Source organism: Pelodiscus sinensis, chromosome 5 (assembly GCF_049634645.1).
Source record: "Pelodiscus sinensis isolate JC-2024 chromosome 5, ASM4963464v1, whole genome shotgun sequence".
Taxonomy (NCBI): domain Eukaryota; kingdom Metazoa; phylum Chordata; order Testudines; family Trionychidae; genus Pelodiscus; species Pelodiscus sinensis.
This window is the reverse complement of record NC_134715.1, coordinates 134,332,670-134,348,183: the sequence shown is the minus strand read 5'-3', so window position 1 is coordinate 134,348,183 and position 15,514 is coordinate 134,332,670. Positions and strand designations below refer to the sequence as shown.

General features: G+C 54.8%; 1 protein-coding gene across 1 annotated transcript in view; it reads right to left on the bottom strand.

Moving 5' to 3' along the window:
- Positions 1-11,163, bottom strand: part of LOC106731420 (C-type lectin domain family 4 member K-like) — a 42,487-nt gene extending 31,324 nt beyond the window's left edge. The window contains exons 1-5 of the mRNA XM_075931102.1: positions 10,890-11,163; positions 6,384-6,497; positions 3,825-3,932; positions 2,509-2,660; positions 762-880 (exon numbers count right to left, since the gene is read on the bottom strand). Of these exons, the coding sequence (XP_075787217.1) occupies positions 762-880; positions 2,509-2,660; positions 3,825-3,932; positions 6,384-6,497; positions 10,890-10,950 (554 nt within the window). The 5' untranslated portion in view covers positions 10,951-11,163. The remainder of the gene's footprint in view (positions 1-761; positions 881-2,508; positions 2,661-3,824; positions 3,933-6,383; positions 6,498-10,889) is intronic.
- Between the last annotated feature and the right edge of the window lie 4,351 nt (positions 11,164-15,514).

Genomic DNA, 15,514 nt, shown 5'->3' with positions numbered 1-15,514 from the left:
AAACTCCAGTTTGGAAGATACTTTTACACAGCGAGAACAATGGGATTCCCTCCACGTGGGCAAGGGTATAGCAAAGGCCTTACAGTTTCCTCCCTCTTTGTCTTCACTCCTGCTCTTCACTTCAGAAGCAGTTTTGCTTTGAATTGGGCCGGAAAGGGTGGTTGACATCTTAACAGAGACGTGTTCCAGAGACTCAGAACGTAGCAGTTTATTCCATCTGCACCAGGAACTTGGTGACACCTGTATCTCCTGTGATTTCTTTAACAATTCTATTGTTAACCCTCCCTCCCTCCCTCCCTCCTTCCTTCCTTCATTTAGATTGAAAATGCTAAAAAACTGGCCAAGTGAGCTCTTTTGGGTAAGGTCTGAGGTCAGGCGTGTCTGGGCGGATTGTGCGTGACACTTCTTGCTGGCCGGTGTGGCAAACAGAAGTGCTCTGTGTGACTGGTTTGGTGCCGTTTAGTGAAGGACCCCCAGTCTTCCGCTATAAGTGACCCTGTTTCTAAGCAACTGGCCCTGGTTTGACCCTGTCAATGGTGCCCCCAGCAAACCTTTCTGTTACCCTGGGCGCCCGCTCTGAGCAAAGGGGCGTGCGCAGGAATTCCTGATAGGGTTCATTTCTGTTGGGGCAGTACCTGGAAGCCTGTCTCAGGATCGGGCCCCCTGCGCTGGGGGCTGCACAGACCCAAGGGGCTGAACAGTTGCTGCTGAAAGAGCTTGTGTCGAGACATTAACAGAGGATCAGTCTCCCTGTTACTCACCCGCTGCTGGCGTCTGCTCTGTATTCTGAGCCGTCCACCCAGTGCCAGCAGCCTTCATTCCCCAGGTTGGTGAGTCCAATCCAGTGGGGTTTTCTCTTGGTCTCCTGGATGATGAACTCCTGCCCAACACAGATCCCAGCATGGCCAGGCCACCCAAGACAGGCTGCAGGGGCAGGGGCAGGTGCAGATGCTTGGGCTGAACAGACCGGGGAGGGGAGCAGGCGTCTGGGGGTGTGACCAGGCACTGGGCAGCGGCAGACACAGTGTCCGACCCCAAGCGCTGTCAGCGACTCGCTGGGAGACCCTGCAGGAGTCCTGGAGCGTCTCTGGGCCTGGGTCTGCACGGGGTAACCACGGCGACCTGTCCCAGAGCATCCCCAGCGCAGCCCCCTCGGCGCTGGGCTGCGGTAGGTACTGGGAGGGCCAGAGGACGGAGCCGAGAGCAAAGTGTTGCCCTGCAGCAGGGTGCGATTTCCGGCCGCACAGGCCGGGGGCTCTTGTGGGTGGGGGGGGCAGGATTCTCGGAGAGGGGCACGGCCCCTTGCCACAGGCCTTCCGGCTACAGGTGTCAGACTGTCCAGCAGGCGCTCAGGCCTCAGCCCAGAGGATCAAGGTTTCCTGGACCCCTGGGGCCTCCCTCCCCCCTCCTTCCACTTGTGGGCCTGGCCCCACTCTGCATCTTCCTCCTGCAGCCCTGCCCGTCCCACTCACGGTCCAGCCCCATTCTCCATCTCCTGTTCTGTCTCTTCCTCAAGGCTCCGCCCCCTTCCTGACCATTCGCTGAGGCCCCGCCCCCATTCCCTCCCCTCCCTCCATCGCTGGCCCTCCCCCACCCTCACTCACTTGCTCACTCTCACCGGGCTGGGGCAGGGGGTTGGGGTGCAGGAGGGGGTCAGGGCTCTAGCTTGGGGTGCAGGCTCCAGGGTGGAGCCAGTAGGGAGGGGCTCGGGGTGCAGGAGAGAGCTCCAAGCTGAGGCGGAGGGTGGAGGTGTGGCAGGGGATAAGGGCCATGGGGTGGGGATGTGGGCTTGGAGGTGGGGCCAGACATTAGGGATTCAGGACGCGGGAGGGTGCTCCGCAATGGGGCAGGCGTCTGGGGGCTTGGGGTGCAGAAGAGAATGAGAGCTCCAGCTCCAGGAGGAATAACAGGTAGTTCGAACTAGGGCTTTACTTCGAACTACCGGGTCCCTGCCGCGTGTAGACGTGGGCAGTTAGTCCGGGCTTGTAAATTTCAAAAATGGCGACCGGCCGGGAAGATGCAAATCAAGCGTGGGATATTTAAATCCCGGGCTTGAACTGCAACTTCGAATGCCTACATTAGCCTCCCTAGTTCGAACGAGGGGGCTAGTGTAGACAGACCCTGACAGGGCTCAGGGCTTCCGACATCCCCAGGGGGGTATTTGCTGGGGGCAGGGCGCCCATTTTCCTGGGGTCCCTGGGCACAAGCCCCATCGGCCCATTGGATAATCCACCCCTGCCTGAGCCCAGCCTGGAGAGGGATCGCAGGGGACCCAAATCCCCTTCTCACTGACCCCCAGACTCTGGCACTGTGCCCCTGCCCATCTCTGCTTCTTAACTGATGAGTGGATCTCTGTGTCAGGTTCCAGGGCTGGGTATACTCGCCCAGAGTTTGGCACAAGGCACGTTGCAGGTTTGCTGCCTCAGCTGTCACCCACCCACCTCCTGCTTCTGACATAAAACCAGGCCCTGACCCACGGTCCAAGCCCCAGGAGGATCCTGCACTCACCTGCTCCCCCTGGGAGGAGACAGGGGTCAGGTGTGAGCCCTGAGACACACAGAACTGCTGGGCCTCCAACCACGACTTCTCTTCTTGGGAGAAGTAATAGAGGTTCCCACCGTGACCCCTCCAGCCTGCGGAGAGCTTTGTCCCCACGTCCTCTGGGAACAGAGACTGGGGTCAGACACCTGGGCTAGTCACAGGGCTCCCCGTGCTTCATTTCCCCTGCCCCTCGGCTGCCTCAGGCCCAGGGAGTGTCTGAGCCTGGTTCTCCAGTCGCTCAGTGAATCACTTTGGTGGCCGTAGGGAAGGATCCCAGAGACGCTGCAGAGAGCAGCCAGCCCGGGGTCCCTCCCCCAGCACGGAAATGCAGCTGTGTCTGGGCTGGAGCATGGGCCGGTGCCAGTGCAGAGCAGTACGGCTGTAATGGGAATGGGAAGACACCGCTCAGCTGAGCTGGTGGGGGAACTCAGGTCGGGGGAGGGGATGTAGCAGGCCCCACTCTAAGCAGCTCCCAGTGGAGATAGACGCTGGGTGGGAGAAGTTGTTTTCCCAAAGGGCAGCCGAGGTGCAGAGACGCATACTGGGTCCCACGGGAAGTTTGCAGCAGGTCTGGGAACTGAATCAGCTCCCTGAGCTCCAGGCCCGTCTCCCCGGCCACGTCTTCCTGACACTGCCACCTTGTGACCTGTGAGCGCGTCCCCTGCACCTGAGTGACTCTGGGCCACAGACGGAGTGTGTGCACAGCCCTGCCAGATGGACGGACGGGCAGTTGTAGCGCTGCCCACAAGGGGGCGCTCTGCCTCCATCAGTGTGACAGGGGCTGGTACCCAAACTGTTGTAGCTGCCTAGGAAGGGCTCAGAGGTTGGGGGCAGAGGAAAAATGAGGCCCAAGAGAGCAGCTCCACCGGTGCCCAGCTTCCACCACAGTCTGAATTCAGCCCTGTCTGGCTCATGAGCTGCATCTCTCTGCCCCGCGAGTGTGACCCCAACACCACCGAGCCGGGGGGACTCTGGCGTGAGAGACACACTAGTGAAAGGACAGAAGACGCTGACCACTAGGCCTCCTGGTCAGGCACGGGGAAGGATGCAGCAGCCAGCCACTGCCAGGAGGTGGTAGGGGGGAGCCTGGTGCAGCCATTCACACCTGGGAACAGAGCCCCCATGGGCAGAGGAGTGAGCAGAGCAGCAGCCGATTGGACAGGGAGAAGGCCAAGGGGCAGGGGACACGCAGATGCACCCACCAGCCTCCAGCCAGGCGCGTGCTCAGCTTCCAGGCCTGGGGAGGGAGTGACCCTGCTGCCAGGCCCCAGGCTGAGACTTACTGTCCGATTCCCTGGCGGGCGCAGCCGAGGTGTTAGTGGGCTGCAGGGAGACTCTCAGGGTCCACGCGGCTTCTTCCACCTCCTGCATCCGGCTCCGTCCCTGGGAATCTAGAGATCAGGTGTCGGTGGGTCAGCGACCGGACTGACCTGGCTGGGGACGCGCCAGGCCCAGAGCAGGGCCTGCCCCACACACCCGCCTGAGTGCGATGGCTGTGGCTGTCTCTTTGCAAGCCTCCCCCGCGGGCACACGGGAGCCCAGGCCGGTCGGGTCACTGCTGCTGCACGGGGCACCCCTGGGGTAGGGGGGCAGCTCTGTGGGGCAGGGAGCTGCGCCCGACACGCCGCAGGCAGGTCAGTGTGAGGGGAAACTCCCCGGCTGGGAGTCCCTGGGACAGTGGGTCACACGCCTGCGGAGGTCGGGGAAGCTCTTTGGCTGGGGGATACCAAGGGGGCTGGAGCCCTCTGCCTGGGTGGGGTCAGACACCACAGGCCCTGCGGCTGGGCCGTGTCTCTGGCGGCGTGGCCCCGCCCAGCTCCCTCTTGTCTCCTTAGCTCGGCCCTCCTCAGCCTGACCCAGCTCATATGGGGCATGGAGGACGGGACTCTCTCCAGCTGCGTCATTCCCTCATTGGCTAACCCGCCCTGTCAATCAAACTGACCTCTCCCCATTGGTCCTTGGGGTTGTCAATCACAGGGTCCTGGTTTCTCATAGACCCACCCCCGTGCTTTTGGCACTGGGAGGGGAACCCCCCCACTAGTGCATGTGAGTGAGGGACCAGCAGCCCCCTGACACCTCCCTCCGGGCGGGGCCGAGACTGGCTGCCCCTCGTGTCCCCTCCCCGCTGCTGGCTCTGCCGTTCTCCGACCCGCGTTCCTGCAGCGCCCGGCCCTGTGGGGCTGAGTCCTGCTCCTGGCACCATGCCCGTCCAAGTGCCTGCCCACGGCCCTGCCGGCGTCTCCTCGTAGGCCAGGCCCTCGCCCGTGTCCAGGCACCCGACTGCCAGCGATTTGGGGGCAAACCAGGAGCCCAAATGCCGCTGAGGCCCCAGCCCAGGGGGAGGAAATCGACTGCAGAGGCGCTACCTCGATTTACACTGAACCAGCAGCCGCCTTTGTTCCCACCGGGGGGATGGCCCGTGGGGCTTGTTCCCGCTCTCACTAGGAGCATCCTCATGGGGCTGGGACAGGCCGGGGCGGCGAGCAAGCCCCACACAAAGCAAACCCCCAGCGGCACCCGCCTCCTGCCCACGCTCCCCTCACAGTCCAACTCCCCTTTCCCGCTCTCGGCCGGCCTCCCTGTCACTGCTAGGCTGCCTTCCCCGGCCCCTATGGAGGGAGCCCCACCCCGGCCTGCTGTGCTCACAGGCTGGGCGTTGGCCTGCCCTGGCCCTGAGGAGGGCGGTTATTGCTAGTTAGGGCCCCGCTGGGGGCTGTATGAAGAAGGCTCCTGCAGGGCGAGAGGGGAGACTGGCTCTGGCTGGAGAGCAGGAGGGGCCTGGCTGCTGGAGGTAGATCAGGGCTGTGGAAGGCAGGCAGCCTGGGAGCTCTGGCCAGAGAGGCAGCCAGGATAGGCAAAGGCAGCAGGTCCCACCCCCTTGCCAGTGGTGAGTGGCCATGTCAGAGCACAGTGTGCCCCTGAGGCAGGGCGAGATGAAGACTGGCCGTGGGTCCCTGAGGCAAGGTGGGCAGAGGGGGACTGGGTGTTCCCTGGGAGGGGAGGGCCCTGCAGTGCTGAGACTGATGGCCCCCTCCCCAAGGGGGCTGAGACACACTGCAGCGGGCACTGCTGGAGGTCCAAGAGCTACGTGGGTCTGAGGACGCTGGGAGACCCCGGCCAGAGGGAGGCTTCAGAGAGCAGACAAAATCTAATCCCCAGTGACAGCCCCTTACTGCCTGTGCTGCAAACAGTCACACTTGCCAGAGCCCCCTCAGTGACCCCAGGAAGAGGGGCCCTCCCCCCTCTGCTCCTTCAGCTCCCCACTCAAACACCCCTCTTGCCAGATGGGGCTGGGGGCTCTGTGGCGGGCAGGGAGTTAAACCAGCCCCACACTCCCAGGCCAGGCCCGAACCCCTGGGCTGGCCTCTCTCTGGCGGGTGGACGTTTCCAGTGGCGCCAGGGCCACACCTGGGCTGAGGTTCGTGCTGGTGACACGTGATCAGGCAGGGACCCAGCGTGCCCCTCGGAGCGAGGTCGAGCAGGCGGGGCTGCCACACGTGGCGTGAAGCCAGGGAGCTGTAGCTGGGGCAGGACGAAGGACACCGGGCCCACCCCTGAGAGGTGGCTGTCTGACCCCTCCTGAGACCCCTCCAGCGCGGAGACCACGGCCTCCCTAGGCGACTGCACCAGGGCTTGGCCATCGGTAGCGTTAGAACGTTTGTGCTGCTGTCGAACCCCAGGGCAAGATCTCACAGCGCCATTCCAACGCCCTGAGCAGGAGAGTTCCTGGAGGGACAGCCGGAAATGCGGGTGCCATGCTGCTGAGAACGGGGCGGCCCCTGCGCACGGGAGCCAGCTGGCCTGTATGGAAGGGGGAAACACGGGGCGGTCACTGAACTTACATAGAAGCGTCACAGCGAGGAGGGAGGAGGCCAGGGCCAGGACCAGGAGTAGCACCGCTGGGGTGATGCGTCCTGTTCTCTGTGGCCAAGGAACCGATCTCTCTGGAAGAGTTCCTGGAATGAGAAGAAGAAAGAAATCCATGAACAATTACAGCTCACAGGCCACCGACCAAGGTAACTCACCCTCCAATCTAACATCTGTTAACCTCATATTGCATAGGAACATATGAAGAGGTATATTGGGTCAGGCCTAAGGTCCAGCTAGCCCGGTATCATGTCTACCAACAGTGACCAAAGCCAGGTGCCCCAGAGGGAATGAACAAAACAGGGAATTATCACGTGATCCCTCCCCTGCTGCCCATTTCCAGCTTCTGACAGAGGTAGGGACACCATCCCTGCCCATCCTGCCTGATGGCCATTGATAGACCTGACCTCCATGAATTTATCTAGTTCTTTTTTGAACCTTATTAAAGTCCTGGTCTTCGCAACATCCTCTGGCAAGGAGTTCCACAGGTTGACTGTGTTGTGCGAAGAAATACTTCTGTTGCTTTGTTTTAAATCTGCTGCCTATTCATTTCATTATGTGACCCCTTCTTTTTATATAATGCAATGAGGTGAACATCACTTTCTTATCTACTGTGTTCTCGCTAGTTGTGATTTTATAGACGTCTATTATATCGTCCCATGCTTGTCCCTTTTCCAAGCAGAAAAGTCCTCATCTTATTAATCTTTGTTCACAGGGAAGCTGTTGCAAACCCCTAATTAACGTGTTGCCCCTTTCTGAACTTTTCCTATTCTAATAGATATGTTTGAGATAGAATGACCACATCTGTACGCAGTATTCAAGGTTTGTCATATTACAGATTGATATAGAGGCAATATGATAATTTCTATGCCTTTCTTAATGACTGCTGGTATTCTCTTGGCTTTTTGATGGTCACTGCAAACAGAGCAGATGTTTTCAGAGACCAATCCACAATGACTGCAAAATCTCTTTCTTTACTGGCAATAGCTAATTTAGACTCCACCATTTTATAGGTATACGTGCGATTGTTTTCCACTGTGCGTTACTTTGCATTTATCAATACAGAATTTCATCCATTCACTGTTGATGAATGCAAAGTAAGGCACATTGGAAAACTGTAACAGCCACTTTGTAGCCCAGTCCCCTGGTTGTGTGAGATCTGTTTATTACTCTTTGCAGTCTGCTTGAGGCGTAAATATCTTGAATAGTTTTGTACTATCTGCAAATTTGGCCACCTCCCTATTTCCCCTTTTTCAGATCCTGGCATCACATTAGCTGCCCTCCAGGCATTTGGTACAAAAGCAGTGAGGAAAGTCACTTAACATTTCTTATAGGCCCTGTCCTATCACAACCCGGGTCCCTGCCGGCTCTTTAAATAGCTCCCTGCTGGCTTTTGCCGCAGTTCAGCCAGCCATGGCCAGAGCTGTACACTTACCTTCATCCTAGTACAGATGCTGATTTAAAGGATCGGTTACAAGCCACAGTTAGTTGTTCTGCAATTTCCCATTTGAGTTCCTTCAGAACTCTTGGGTGAAAGCCATCTGCTCCCGGGGACTTGTCACTGTTGAGTTTCTCAATTTGTTCCAAAACCTCCTCTAGCGACACCTCGATCTGGGACAATTCCTCAGATTTGTCACCTAAAAAGAATGGCTCCCGTGTGGGAATCTCCCCAATATCCTCAGCTGTGAAGGCTGAAGCAAAGAATTCATTCAGCTTCTCCGCAATGATCTTATCACCCTTGAGGGCTCCTTTAGCATCTCGTTCATCCAGCCCCCTCCCGCTCCGGTTGTTTAGCAGCTTCCTGCTTCTGATGGACTTTGAAAAAAAAATTGCTATTGCTTCTTGAGTCTTTCGCTAGGTTTTGTTTCACTTTTTCGTCTCTTTCTGCTTCTTGTACTTTGTGCTTTGGCCAGAGTGGCCCTTTTTGGGTTTCCTTAGTAGATTTTTAAAGTTTGAAACATTCATTTGAGTTGAGCCGCTATTATGCTTTCCTTGAACAGTTTCCATGCAGGTTGCAGGGAAGTCACTTGTGGCATGGTGCTTTCAATTTCTGTTCCACTAACTTTCTGGAGCCGCTGTGGAATATTCCCTGCCCCAGGGATGTTAAATCTAGTTATTGTACAGTCATTGTTCTCAAGTAGCTGATCTGTATTCACCTCTTGGACCAGATCCTGGGCTCTGCTTTGGACTAAATCAATAGGACAAGCTGCTCTAAGAAGCAACCTTTAAGGTGTTGGGGAAGTTCATCTCTGCATCCCACCTGGAGGTGACATGTACCCAGTCAACGGGGGGATAGCTGAAATCACCGATTACCTAGTTTTTCATTCTTACCGGCGCTCTGATCTCTGTGAGCATTCCTGGGCAGGTGTTCAGTAAGCCTGTCTAAGCTGCAGCGCTATATCGGGATACCAGAGGTAACTCGAAATAGCTATTCCATGTCTTTTGAGCACGGCTGTTATTTTTCAATATAACGGGGTGGCTATGCCAATGTCCCCATAAGCCTCATTCCACGAGGAGTAAGGGACGTTTCGACATAAGTGCTCTGTAGACAGTGCCACATTTCAAAGTAAGCTATTTCGAAATTGACTCAAAGTACTCTAGGTAATTTGCATAGCTCACTTTATGTAGATTGCTTGGAGCTACGGATGCAGCGTAGACACACCCGAATAGTCCCTACTGCTGTAGTCTCATCAGTCAAGTATGGGATTGCTGTCCCTAGAGAGTCCAGGCTGCAGTCTGGTTCATTTAGGACTTTTTCTTCATTGGATTCTGTCACATATAGTGTCACTCCCCCGGCATGACCGGTTCTCTCCTTCCGATGTATTTTGTACCCTGACATTCCTGTTTCTCCTTGATCCCCTCCTCCCACCATGCCAGTCAGTCCGTGACTGTGGCTAAGAGCAACAGCTGAATCAGGCCAAATAAGGTCCGACCTCACCTGAACTTGACTCTGAAAGCTGGCCCTTCCCCAATGAGGAGTGACTCCAGTGCTAGGCAGGCTTCCTGTGATAGAGGTCCAGCAGCAGGATGACTCCCTGCAGACACATTTCTTGAGATTGAAGTTTAGGGCTTGTGCAGTCTAAGCCCATTGAGTATTTTTATATGACAAAGGGAACCAGAAACAACTTATAAAAAACCAAAACAAAGAGGAAATGAAATGAAGGAGAACTTACGTTTTTCAAGAGAAGTCAAACAAGAGGAAGTATTGCTTTGCATAACACACAGCCAACCTGTGGAACTCCTTGCAGAAGGATGTGGTGAAGGCCTAGACTAGACCAGGGTTCAAGAAAAAGCTAAATAAATTAATGGAGGGCAGGTCCATTGCGGGCTGTTAGCCAGGATGGGCAGAGATGGTGCCTCTAGTCCTTGTTTGCAGAAGCTGGGAATGGGCAACAGGGGATGGATCACTTGAAAAGTAGGGCTGACAGCACTAGCGTGCTGGGAAGGGCCTTTCTACAGCATCCCTGTCCAAGACCCAACCCCAGGATGCTGGGAGCAAGAGAGCCAAGGGGGGAATCACAGGGCAAAGCCAGCAAAGTGTTTCCTTTGCACATTAAAGGATGAAGACTAGATTTGCATGGGATCCAGGACCTATGTGTAGACAGAGGCAAGTGTGCTCGGTGTGGTCTTCCCGAGGTGAACAGCAGCTGCTGGGAGACACAAGGCCGTCAGATTCTCTGCTCTCTGAAAATCTCAGCCTGGTGCGTCCCCCGGTCTGGACCTCAGGCATTAACTAGTACCGCTCCTTCCCCGTGGGGCGTGTTCTTGGGACCACCTGGGGAAGCTGCCTCTCACTGATGTGTTGAGTTTCCAGTTCTCAGCCTCTATGAAAACACATTCTGAGGGGGGCTTCTCTGTGGCCCAGCGCAGGCGACTGTTCTGCCTGGAGTGTCCCTTTGTCACAGTAGATGGCCCAGCTGAGCTCCGTGCTTGGCTGCAGCTGCCTCCCGCCCCTGGGATCCTCACCCGCCCTCCTCCCCACCTCCTCAGCCCCTCCTCCATGCCCTTCTTGCACCTTCCCGGGCCGGTTCCATGTGCTCAGAGCAGAACAGCTGGCCCATGGCATCTGGCAGCACGGACACCATAGGGCAGACAGAAACCCACGGGGGAGGCCTCACCCAGCTCACACCTGCCTGGCCATAGCACCGAGAGGGGCCCCTTGTGCTGGGAGCTTTAGGGAAACAGCCTTGTGCCTGTCTCCGAGCTTCCAGATCCACTTGCTCCTTATCCTTGGAGGAACAGGCTCCTTTCCCCCCTCCCTGCGCCAGGGGAGCCCCTTCCCTGCTAACACAGCCAGCGCCGCTCTGCTCCAGCCGCTCAGGGGGAGAGGCCAGTGCTCCGGCAGGGACAGGGCAGAGGGAAGGAATGGGGGTGACTTGCTGAAACCAGAAGCCGAGAGGCACCAGAATGCTCCTCCAGACACTGCAAGGCCAAGGAGAGCCCAGCGGGGGCCCAGGGTCGGGTGCAGCCCGTGTGCTTACCTTTTAGTGGGGGAGCAGCTTCCGACACCTCCATCTTCTCATATACATTCTCCCTCGCCATTCTCTGCCTGTGCACAGAGCCGGGACCCTGCTCACTGGCACCTGGGTCCTTTCCGCTGCCTGCCGGGTGAGGGCCTCCCTCTGACCCTCTCTGGCCTGAAATAGAAATGGGAAGTGATGCCTGCCAGCTGCTTGGGGTAATGGTGCCACGGCAGAGAGAACTTCTGAACTCCTTGCACAGCTCGCAGGGCGTGTGGCCTGGTGGTGAGAGCAGCCCTGGCGCCAGCTGGGCAATGTGCAGTCTGGCCTAGTGGTGGAAGCGAGAGTTCTGCCGACTGGCTACAGCTGGGTCTGGTGTGGGCAGCACCGAGGAAATGAGCCAAGAGTCAAGAACCAAATGCCAGATCCAGAATGGGGGACACCGCAGCCCACAGCCTGTCGAGACTGAGGCGAGGGCCAGTTTGGGTTTCTACAGGGTGGAGAGTAGTGTAACCTCGACAGCATTCATCACCGTACAACTATGACAGGTGGCCACGCCCCTTTTAGGGCTTGTGTCCCACCTTCATCCGCATTTCCGATCATGTCAAGGGAGGCGCTGTTGCCCATTTTGAAAAAAAAGTATTAATTTTTAATAACATAAGAATGGCCAGATTGGTCAGATGAAAGTTCCTCTCACCCGGTGCCCTGTCTGCCATGACCAGTGCCCGGTGCCCCAGAGGGACTGAACAGAACAGGGAATCATCTGACAGAGGCCAGGGACACCATCCCTACCCAGCCTGGCTGATAGCCATTGATGGACCTCGCCTCCATGAATTTATCTAGTTCTTTCTTGAACCCTGTTAGTGTCCAGGTGTTCACAACCTCCTCTGGCAAGGAGTTCCACGAGTACTGTGTGAAGAGAAACTTCCTTTTGTTTTAAACCTCCTGCCTATTAATTTTATTTGATGACCCCTAGTTCTTCTGTTATGGGAACAAGTAAACAACTTTTCCTTGTTCACTTTTTCCACACCTGTCATGATTTTATAGACCTCTGTAAGCCTCCCCCTTAGTCTCCTCGGGTATGTCTACACTACCACTCTAGTTCGAACTAGGGTGGTTAATGTAGGAAACCGAAGTTGCAAATGAAGCCCGGGATTTAAATATCCCGGGCTTCATTTGCATCTTGCCGGGCGCCGCCATTTTTAGGGAATGAGGTGTACCGGTAGTTCGGATTAGAGAGCCTAATCCGAACTACGTACTCCGTGCCGCGTGTAGCCGCGGGCACGGAGTCCGAACTATCAGGGCTTTAAAAATGGCAGCGCCCGGCAAGATGCAAATGAAGCCCGGAATATTTAAATCCCGGGCTTCATTTGCAACTTCGGTTGCCTACATTAACCACCCTAGTTCGATCTAGGGTGGTAGTGTAGACATACCCATCTTTTCTAAGCTGAAAAGTCCCAGTCTTTTTAATCTCTGCTCATATGGGACCCCTTTCAAACTCTCATCACTTTTGTTGCCCTTTTCTGAACCTTTCTTTTTTGGGATGAGGCGACCACATCTGTACGCAGTATTCAAGATGTGGGCATCCCATGGTTTTATACAGAGGCAATAAGAAATTATCTGTCTTATTCTCTATCCCTTATTTAATGACTCCTAACATTCCTTTTGCTTTTTTGACTGCAGCTGCACACTTAGTGGATGTCTTCAGAGAACTGTCCACAGTGACTCCAAGATCTCTTGCTTTGCTGTAGCCAAATTAGTCCCCATCATTTTGTATGTCTAGTCGGGATTGTTTTTTCCAATGTGCATTGCTTTACATTCATCTACATTACATTTCTTTTGCCATTTTGTTGCCCAATCACTTAGTCTGGTGAGATCTTTTTCAAGCTCTTCACAGTCTGCTTTGGGCTTATCTATCGACCCATGACCCATCGCTATTCTTTCCTCATTTTGCTCTACACTTGTCTCAAAGCACAATCAAAGCACATTCTCCTAGCCAAATATCTCCTCCGGCTCCTCTGTTCCTGACCGGTATGGATCTGTCCAGGGTGCTGCTTCCCTCTGCCTTCAAGGCAGCCAGTCTCCCTCACTGAGCTCCAGGGATCCACTCACCCTGCTCAGCTGTGCAGCTTTTCCACCCTGATTGGTTGCTCCTCACAACCCCTCTCCTATTGGCTGCTTTTCATGTGCCCCCTCACCCTAGTTTCCAGGCTTCTCCAGCTGGCTGCACACAATGGGTTAATGTCTGGTGAGTGGTGCAGAGCAGAAGGTGCACCGTGGGGCCCAGTCAGAGGACACAGGGCACATCCCACTCAGAGCCATGCTGAGAGCGGATTTCAAAGCCAGCACCAAGCTTTACAAAAAGGGTTCTAAAGCTGAGGGCAGGGTGTGAGCACGTAGTAATCTGGGGTCTGGGCCTGGTTTAACCCTGCAGCTCTTACTCACGTGGACAGGGGACTTTCAGCCAGGCACAAACTTTCTGTGTCTGTCTTTCTGTCCCAATACCAGCCTGCCCCTCAGTCCAAATTCACCCATTTGTAAAGTGCCGTGAGCTCTTGGCTTGGAGTTGCAATCGAAGGGTCACTAATGCTGTCTGCTGGAGAACTACAGGTTGGCCCTGCCTGGCCTGGCACCCTTGGGACCTGATAGGTCTTGAACCAAAGAGTTTGCCGAACACGGGGAGGTGAATGTTGGCCCCTCTGCTGCCAGCCTCCAAATTCCATCTCTGGTCCCAGACTGCCAGGCGCCCTGCTAGATTCGACACCCAGCTGCCAGCTTCCCTGCTACTGGTTTCTGGGCATCTTGCTGCTGGCCCCTGGCCCCGGCTGGGCTCCACTCTTGGCCATCAGCCCTCTTTTGGGCTCTGCACCCAGCTGCTAGATTCTCTGATCTTGGAGTCCCTGAAGATGCCTGACCACAGATGTTGCCAGACCAGAGAGTCCAGGACCAGCGAGGGTCAACCTGTGCCCCATATCCTCACATACCCTGGATGGGGTGATCTGTTGGGAGCTCCCCCAAAACAAACAGGTGCTAGTTGGGGAGCATTCTCCCTTAGTGTGAATTAGCCATAAAAACATAGGAACGTAAAATGACCATACCAGGTCAGACTAAAGATCCATCCAGCCCAGTGTCCTGTCTTCCAATAGTGGCCTATGCCCGGTGCCCCAGTGGGAATGAACAGAACCCGGAATCACCAAGTGATCTCTCCCCTGTCACCCATTCCCAGCTTTAGACAAACAGGCTAGGGACATCCTCCCTACCCCTCTTGGCTCATAAGTATTGATGGACCTAACCTCCATGAATTTATCTTGCTTTTTTTGAACCTGTTATAGTCTTGCCTCTGACAACATCCCCTGGCAAGGAGTTCCACAGGTTGATTCAGCTTTGTCATAAGAAATACTTTCTGTTGGTAGTTTTAAACCTGCTGCCTATTAATTTCATTTAATGACTCCTAGTTCTTGAGTTACAAGAAATAAACAAACAACCACTTCCTTATTTCCTTTCTCCATACCTGTACACCTCCATCCTACTGATCCTCACTCATCTCTGCACCAGTCTTATTCATGTCTCTTCGTATGGAAGCTTTTCCACACTCCTGAACATGCTGGATGAGTACGGAGGCAATATGAGAGTTTCTGTCTTATTGTCCTCTATCCATTTCCTTAGGATTTGCAACATTCTGCTTGTTTTTTTTTTTAACTGTTACTGCACATTGAGAAGCTGCTTTCAGGGAACTGTCCACAATGACGCCCAGATCTCTCGAGTGGTAACAGCTAATTTAGTTCCCAGCATTGTATATGGGTAGTGGGGATTGTTTCTAATGTACATTACTTTGCATTGATCAGCACTGAGTGTCACCTGCTATTTTGTTGCCCTGTCATCCCATTTTGTTCCTCTTCGCAGTCTGCTTAGGATTTAACTGTCTCAATTAGTTTTGTATCATGTCAATTTTGCCACCTCATTTTATACTCTTAATCCAGCTGATTTATGAATATGTTGAATAGTTCGGGTCCCAGTGCAGATTCCTGGGGAGACACACCACTAGTTATCTCTCTAGTCTGAAAAATAACCATTTATTTCTACCCTTTGTTTCCTATCTTTTAACTTACACAGGAAAGGACCCTCCTTAGCCCATGACAGTTTATTTGGCTTAAGAGCCTTTGGTGAGGACCTTGTCAAAGTCTTTCTGAAAACGTAAGCACACTAGATCCGCTGGCTCCCCCTTGTCTGCAGGCTTGTGGACCCCCTCAAAGAATTCTAGTAGACTGGTGAAGCCTGATTTCCCTTTACTGAAACCATGTTGACCTTTTCCCAGGAGATTAAGTTCATCTGCACCTGACAAATCTGTTTCAACCAGCTTTCCTGGTACTAAAGCAAGGCTTACTGCCTTGTAATTGCTGGTTCACCTGTGGAGCCTTTTTTAAAAATTGGCACCGCATTAGCCATCCTCCAGTCATGTGGTACAGAATCTGATTTAGAAACCACAGTCAGTTCTGCAACTTACATCCCATGTCAGGGCGGGTCAACGCTCCGTCCTCGCTCTCTGTCCTCAGCAAAGATGCTTCTGAATTCAACAGCAGGAGTGTGGACAAGTGGAGGAGCCCCTAGGGCCCCTTTTATAATCTTGCCCAGGGGGAGGGAAATCC